The following is an 8,090-nucleotide window of genomic DNA, read 5'->3' as shown; positions in this document are numbered from 1 at the left end:
TATTCCTAACTCCTAGCATGCTAAGCAGTGAGGAGATGGCAGCCTAGGTACATAGCAAGAGTAGGGAGTTAAGCAGAGCCCTTCAGCTACATATTGTCCTTCATTGGAGAGACAGATTGTCCAATTACTTTCAATAGTGAGGATAGTACAGGGAAGAGATGTTACAGACTATATAAGGGCTCTTTCTGTGGGATAATTGAAGTGTTAAGATGGGAACCATTGGGACTGTCAGATGTCTCAGAGGATAAGATTGTTTGCTTCAAGCCCAGTGACCTGAGTTCCAGCCCCAAAACCCACATGGTAGAAGGAGAGAACCAAATTAGCAAGTTGTTCCTCTGATTTTAACACATGCGCCATAGCACTTGCATACCCCCTCCATAGGCACAAAATAAAGTAAGTGGGAAAAAGTGACAGGGACCTTATTGGCCAGAACCTTCCTTCAAACTTCCATCACTTGTCTGCTCATATTAATCAGTCACTGCAAGAGCAAGACACTTGGTAGCTGGGTGCCACCAGACGCATTATGTAACTTCTTTAAACTCTAGTTTCCTCTTCTGTAAAATGGAAAAACTAACACCGCTTACCTCTTAAGACAAAAGTGAAGAGTTAAGAAAACACTAATATTGTAACTGCTCAAGAATGGTTGGGAGGGACAGCAAAGAAAATAGGTGAGGAAAATAGGACCTGGTGCTGTGAGGAGTTGACAGGGTAAGCTGCAGTACTAAACAAGGCTAAGCTTCTGTGCAGAGCCCTGAGAAGCAGGGATGCCCCAGAAGATTCCTATGCCTCAGAATCGCTGACAGTGTAGCACAGGGCTTCAGAGGTCAGGAGGAAAGATGCTTCTTAGAGGTGTGGGCTGTCACAAGTTCAGCCTCTTCCCTCTCCCAACAAACAAACACACTGGCAGTACCTGTGATCTAAGACAGCTGCAGAGGACGGAGCTTTCAAAAAGTGCAAGAGACAGTTTCTAGCCAGTGTCCTTTGCTCTGGTTCTCTGCTTGTGTGTGTGTGTGTGTGTGTGTGTGTGTGGCGGGGGCGGGCAGGGGGAATCTATCTTCTTGCCCTTTTCTTTCCAGCTCTCAATTTTCTTCTATCCACCCCCACTCGGTAGAAGCTGCCAAGTTTGAGAACATCTCTCATTATAAGCCCTTTAGTTATTGATTCAACAAGAAAAAGCAGTAAACATATGATAAGATGAAAGATTATGGGTTGTCATCTGCTTGCCTAGCATGACATTGCTCTCAACTCATTCTCTCTATGGGGGAGTAACAACAGTACACTTCCCACTTTCAAACTGGAGGAGTGCCATAGCATGAGACATCATCTTACATGAAGAAACAAGGGTCTTGGACAATTTTAAGCCTGTTTTTTCTTTCTTCACTTTTTAAATTTTTGTATATGTATTGCATATAGTGATGAATTTTATTATGGACTTTCACTCAAATGTATTATATATATTTTGACCATATCTGTCCCTACTTTAAAAAGTAGACATAGGCTTAAACCTAGATTTTTGGTTTTTTGTTTATGTTGTTTGCTTGTTTTAACTTTAGAAGCATACTCTCAGAAAGCCAAAGCAGATTTCTCTTATGGTCTGACTTAGGTGACCCACTAGAGACCCATATAGAGATGGTTAAGAAACAGAATATTTGGCCAAGAAAGGTGTGAGTTCCATTACTGTGTCTAATACATATTTATTCTCCTAGGCAGGATACCTTACCTGAAAGAAATCAGACTTTTGTTAACACACAAGACAAGAAACTGGCCATACAGTCATCAATTGTGTTAACCCAACCTACAAGGTCTGACTTCCGCTTTCACTATTGCTAACCTCTGGCCTCCATCTTCATCTTCTCTGTTTTCTTTCTCAGAGGTACTGTCTATAAACAGATAGGATTCTTGTTGATACCGTGGGACCCAAACATCTGTTAAAACAATATCTGTTGCCCTATGGTCAAGACCGGGATAGAAGAAGAGGCCCAGAAAGTAAGGGAAGACACTGATCTGGACTCAGAATTAGACTTGTTCACTAATTAATTTGTTCATGCTGGGTAGGAAATAGGAGGATGAGTGTAATGTATAGCAATGCAGATGTGACCAGAGAGAGTGAAATGAGCAAGGATCAGAAATGAATTCAAAAGTATGTTCAGGAGCCACAGAATTCAGAATTTTGTTAGCCTTCGTCAAATAAGTAGGACATAATTTTTCATGTAATGTCACTAGAGCAGTGGTTCTCAACCTTCCCAATACTGCTACCCTTTAATATAGTTATTCATATTTGAGGTGACCCCAGTCATAAAATTATTTCATTGCTAATTCATAACTGTAATTTTGCTACATGAAATGTAGCAAATGATTTGAATCTGATATGCAGGATATCTGATATGTGACTTCCAGAGGGGTCATGACCCACAGATTGAGAACAACAGCACTAGAGTTAGAATAATTGAGACGAGATAATTCGTGGTCTATTTTATATTTTAAAATACTCATTTGAGTTGCTATAGATATAAACATTGAACTATGATTGCAATGATTAACAGTATGCCAGTGAATAGAGCTTTCTAAAAACATTTTGATAAGTAATTAACAAATAGACTGCTGCTATGGAGAGAAGCTAAAGGACAAACTTAAATTCAAGGGCAATTTGTGACTCAGATAATCGCCCTCTTGGCTTTCACACGTGCATGCATCTGTGTGGAAAATTGAAGGGTAATCTGATAGCCTTTGGGTGTGCCTTCTGGAGGTAGCTCTGAACACTTACGACTGCTAAGATAAGAGCTGACACTCTCAGCAACCCTGCTCGGAATTAAAACATACCAAACTATAAAAGAAAGCTCTCTTTTCTCAGTAAAAGGTGTCTTCGTCCTATCTGTACCAGGGTGTCTATGTATCTATCTGCCCTTGGTCATTGCTCTTCTCTCGAGAAACTCCAAGTCTTGGCTTTAGCCGCACTGGCTGCAGCAATACAGTGTACCTATGAATGCATCTTTAAATGGAGGATATAAGTACTTTATATATTCACAGATATATCACAGCATCTAATTGAATTTCTATTTTTTATGGTTATTAGCTTTGAGAAATACAGTCATTAGTCAATAAACAGGAAGAGAATATTCTTATTGTAGTGAAGGTGAATATATTTAAATTCCTCTTGGCTTCTCAATATTTATTATTTAAAATCATTTTTGAAGTCGGTAAAAATCTTTTCCCATAAAGAACTCAAGAAACTAGACATCAACAAACCAAATAATCCAATTAAATATGGGATACAGATCTAAACAAGGAATTCTCAACAAAGGAATTTCAAATGGCCAAGAAACACTTAAAGGAGGTGGTGGCACATGCTTTTAACCTCTGCACTTGGGAGGCAAAGGCAGGTGGATCTGTGAGTTCAAGGCCAGCCTGGTCTATAGAGCGAGTTCCAGGACAGCCAAGGCTACAAAGAAAAACCATGTCTTAAAAAATTGACAACAGAAATGTTCAACATCCTTAGCTATCAGGGAAATGAAAATCAAAATGAATCCATCTTATACCTGACCGAATGGCTAAGGTCAAAAACATGTAAGTGACAGCTCATGCTGATGAGATGTGGAGGCAAGGGGAACACTCCTCCATTGCTAGTGTGGGTGCAAACTTGTACAGCCACTTTGGAAATCAATGTGGCAGTTTCTCAGAAAATTCAGAATTGATCAAGACCCAACTATACCACTCATAATCATATACACAAAGGGCATTCCATCCTATCTCAGGACAGTTGCTCAACTATGTTTATAGCAGCTTTATTCATAATAGCCTGAAACTGAAAACAATTTAGTTGTCCCTCAACAAGAAGTAGATAAAGAAAATGTGCATTTGTACAATGGAGTATTACTCAGCTTTTTAAAAAAAAGTAACATCATGAAAGTTGCAGGCTAATGTATGGAACTAGAAAAAAATTATTCTGTGTTCCATCTGATCCTGAAGAACAAACATGGTTTGTATTTACTTATAAGTGAGTGTTAGCTGTAAAGGATAACCATGCTACAATCCACAGAACCAGAGAGGCTAACTAACAAGGAGGGCTCAAGGTGGGTACACATGGATCTCCCTGAGAGGGGAAATAGAATAAATTTCACTGGTGGATTGGGGAATGTGTGGGTATGGGAACAGGAGGGATGTGTTTGGGGTGGTGGTGAGAGTCCTAGGAGAGATGACTGAAACTGGGGGACTTTGGGGAGGCAAGGTGGAAACCTAGTGCAATGAAAACTCCCAGGAATCTATGAGGGTGACCCTCATGAAGCCTCTTAGTAATGAGGGATACAGAGTCTTAACAAGCCACCTTGTGTAACCAGGCAAGGCTTCCAGTGGAAGGATTGGGACACCAAGCTAAGCACAATCTTCTATCTGCAATTAGTCCTGCCTGCAAGATGTGCTGGAGAAGAAGCATCACAGAAATTGAGACCCATGCCACAAGAGGAATCCCATGCCTGACACTGCATGGAGGGCCAGGAACCATAGTGGATAAGCCAGAGACCTAGGACAGAACTAAACACAACCAGAAAAAAAAAAAAGAGGGAAAGGAAATGATTACTAATGAGACTCTGTTGTACTCATAGACCAGAGCTTAGCATAATTGTCATCAGAGGGGCTTCATCTGTCAACAGATAGGAACAGATGCAGAGACTCACATTAAACATTAGGTGAAACTTGGTTAATCCTGCAGAAGAAGGGGAGGAAGGAGCTAGAGAAGTCAAGGACATCACAAGAAAACCCACAGAATCCACTAAGAAGGGCTCATAAGGATTCACAAGACTGAACCAACAGTCTGGGTGCCTGCATGGGTCTGACCTGCATCCTTTGCATATATGTTATAGTTGTGCAGCTTGGTGTTCTCACAGGCCTCCTATCAGTGAAGGCAAGGCCTATGTCTGGCTCTTTTGTCTGCATTTGGGACCCTTTTCCTCCTACTGGGTTGCCTCATCCAATTTTAATATGAGGGCATATGCCTGGTCTTATTGTAATTTGTTATACTGTGTTTGGTTGATATCCCTAGGAGGCCTGCCGGCTTCTGAAGTGAAACAGAAGAGAAGTAGATCTGGGGGAGAGAGGAAGTGGGGGGGGCTGGGAGGAGAGGAGGTGGGGAAACTGTGGTCAGGATGTAATAGATGAGAGAAGAATAAATAAAAAGAAAAATCATTCTTGGTAATCCAAAGTTATAACTTAATTATAATTTTATTCAGGACCCTGAAGGCTAAAAATTCAAGTCCACCAACTTAAAACACAGTCACTTCCAAGTCCTTGGGTTATTTACTTGCTTAACTTATTTTTTGTTTGGAATTCTATAGTTTTTATACCCAGGAAAATGTACAGTAAGACTCAGTGACATGTGAGAGATGTGGCTTTATGTTGTTATTCAAAAGAAAGCAACAGGGAAGGAAGTCACCTTGATGAATGCCATCTTGGGTCCTTGAGTAAGAAAGAGTACATGTGTGTGCTAAAAGGTTAGAAATTATTTTCCATTTCCCCTTGCCTGCCTGCATCTTGCAAAGTTCTCCTGCACATGGGTTAGAGTTCACTGTTCCAGCTGGAGAGCTCCATCAAGAGCATGGTATTTGATTTACTATCTTTCATGCCAAACAACGTACTCACTACCTTCTGTTAAATAATGAGGAAATAGAAGAAGTGGAGAATCAGTTCCTTTCCCATCCTTCTCTAACCACAAATCTCACGAGCCATACTGAGATGTAATGTGAGGTACTGAAAATGTTTTCTAGTGAGAGATTTCCCAAGTTAGGAGTAATAACATAAAAGACATAACATAGGCAGGTGAAAATTGTCTTTATTTTTCAAGAAGCAGGATTACTGGGTAATATGAATTCATTAAGGGGACATGAGCCAGGTATCCATGTTGAGATTGTGGTTTTGTTATAGTCATCATTTCAAAACTGGGTTGTCAGCTTCCTCCTTCTCAGGCCAGTTGGCAGCAGCGGGCAGTGGTCCAGTCTATGACTGAACACTGACAGTGGCAAGTATTTCCATTCCGGATATCCCATGATCCACAGCCATAGCCACAAGCACAGCCAGTGACAGCCATCCCTGCATAGTCATGTGAGACATAAAAGCCTTTAGAATGCAAGAAATGGAAGGTCCCTAACTGTCCTTTCTTCTTAGGAGGCACATGGGTAGATCTAGGTTTTGCAGGGCATAAAGCTCTTCAAACTTCAGAATTCTCTTCAAGCAAATGAAATGCAAAAATGACTTAAATTGAGGGACTTGCCTTTCAATTGATGGCAATTTCACTTTTGTTCTGGCCCCCTGCCCACCAATATATGGGATAGATTAGTAAATGAAGGAAGTCCATATCCATGACTGGACAATCAAGGGACAAGAAGGGCAGGCATGTGTGGGCATGAAGGAAGAGGTTACAGGAAGAGCAGAACCCTAGAGTCCTCAAGGTAATGGACAACTAGGAAGGGATGTCTACGCCTGGCACTATGCCTCAGCTCCATGGAAACAGAAAGCTGGGTTAGGAGAAGGCAGGATTAGGGAATTGATGGCTTGGACACAGGGATACCTTATTCACAAACTGTCCTCGAGGAGATACTCACCAGCAGGACAGGAGGCTAGTCTGCTTCTAGCTGTCACACTAGTGCAGGAGAGACTCTTAGTCACAGTGGAGGGACACTCACCTGAGTAAGAGGAAAAAAGTGATATTGCCCATGATCTTTCTCACAATTCCCTTTTAAGTCCTCTTCTATCTTGGGGGTGTCACTGCTTCCATAAGTAGTCTACTCACTATCTTTTAAGATTTAGTTTCTTCACTTGTGAAGAGAAAGTAAAGTGTTCTTACCTCCTAAAGTGGCTATGAAAATTAAATGAACTAACTAAAAAGTTTAATATTATACCTGTTTCATAATGTGTTCATAAATTACAGGACCTATGCTCCTTTTCTTCATCATCATCAAGACATTGATCTCACTGGGCAGTGGTGGCACACACCTTTAATCCCAGCACTGGGGAGGCAGAGCCAGGCAGATCTCTGTGAGTTTGAAGCCAGCCTGGTCTACAGAGTGAGATCCAAGACAGGCACCAAAACTACACAGAGAAACCCTGTCTCAAAAAAAGAACATTCATCCCTTACCTAAGGGTAGAGTACTGAAGAAATCCCTGGTCAGGAAAGCAGGGATGAAGTGGACTGAACAGGGGTTGAGATCTTAGAGTAGGGTACAAGGGATTTTAGGCTTTATCAAGAGTCAGCATGAGCAAGGATTAGGCTATGGTTTCTCCTACTCATCTCATACCTCCGCAGCTCAATTCCTTGATCTTTCTCTCCAGGAGAGAATCTAAGGTCTCAGTATTCACTGGGATCATCAGCTGGAGAAGGGAGATGAAGATGAGAAGGGAGCAGGTTGTAGTCCTCATCCTGTTGAAAGTCACTGTCCTGGGGCTGGAAGAAAAAGGCAAAGAAGATGAGCTCACTGAGCTCTGGCATGGCTGTGAGGGAGAGGAAATGTTCTGGAGAGAGAAGGGAGCAGGCAACGGGAGGGACCAGACTGTAACTGGTTTAGCCATTTAGAGAAGCAGAGAGAGTTCCCGAGAACTGACTGACTCACCAGAAGCTCAGGAGAGGTTCCAGGGCCTGACCAGATTCTGCTTTAGTAGAATGACCTGGGCACCCTTAATATATACAAGCACACCTCAGTGGGGTAAACACTTTCGGTACATTTTGACAGCCCGGATGTCTTGTATAGCAATTTCCTATGAATTAAGACACATATCTAAAGAAGAAGAGGTGAGGTTCATGAGACTGAGGAAGTTCACCCTCTTCACTTGTTTGGAAAAGCTGGAACTTACAAGATTCACACCCTCCAAAGTTATAGGAGAAGCAATCAGCTATTGACTTGACCAGCTGAACAGCCTAGTGGTGATTCTTGAAACATTGCTTCATTTTTAGGTACAAGACTGCTTGAGACCACAAAGGCTACTTATACTCAGCTTCAGAGGTTATATTCTCCTAAACAAAGTTGTTTAAAAAACAGGTGTATAGTGATGGATGTTGACTTCCTTCTTGCCTGCTAGGTAATTGATATTTATTATAAAACTAATCA

The 8,090-nt window shown here is 41.5% G+C and overlaps 1 protein-coding gene across 2 annotated transcripts; it reads right to left on the bottom strand.

Annotated features, from left to right (window-relative positions):
• Positions 1 to 5,814: 5,814 nt before the first annotated feature.
• Positions 5,815 to 7,625, bottom strand: LOC118594162 (resistin-like gamma). 2 transcript variants are annotated; one of them, XM_036204004.1, is made up of 4 exons: positions 7,596 to 7,625; positions 7,284 to 7,429; positions 6,591 to 6,671; positions 5,815 to 6,078 (listed from the first exon to the last, which is right to left on the bottom strand). In XM_036204004.1, exons 2-4 carry the CDS (start codon positions 7,402 to 7,404, stop codon positions 5,951 to 5,953), a joined length of 330 nt encoding a protein of 109 aa, XP_036059897.1. In that variant the 5' UTR covers positions 7,405 to 7,429; positions 7,596 to 7,625; the 3' UTR covers positions 5,815 to 5,950. The 2 variants fall into 2 exon arrangements, with proteins under 2 accessions (XP_036059897.1, XP_036059898.1); XM_036204005.1 differs by having other exon boundaries at positions 7,284 to 7,423; positions 7,596 to 7,621.
• Positions 7,626 to 8,090: the final 465 nt, after the last annotated feature.

This window comes from Onychomys torridus, chromosome 12, assembly GCF_903995425.1.
Source record: "Onychomys torridus chromosome 12, mOncTor1.1, whole genome shotgun sequence".
In the NCBI taxonomy this organism is placed as follows: Eukaryota; Metazoa; Chordata; class Mammalia; order Rodentia; family Cricetidae; genus Onychomys; species Onychomys torridus.
The sequence above is the reverse complement of the archived record's forward strand: the minus strand, read 5'-3'. Positions and strand labels throughout refer to the sequence as shown.

Coding starts and splice junctions, on each gene's coding strand:
- LOC118594162 (XM_036204004.1), bottom strand. CDS start 7,404: ATGAGGACTACAACCTGCTCCCTTCTCATCTTCATCTCCCTTCTCCAG. Junction 6,672..7,283: donor CAAGGAATTGAGCTGCGGAG/GTATGAGATGAG, acceptor CCTCTTACTCAG/GTGAGTGTCCCTCCACTGTG. Junction 6,079..6,590: donor ACTAGCCTCCTGTCCTGCTG/GTGAGTATCTCC, acceptor ATGACTATGCAG/GGATGGCTGTCACTGGCTGT.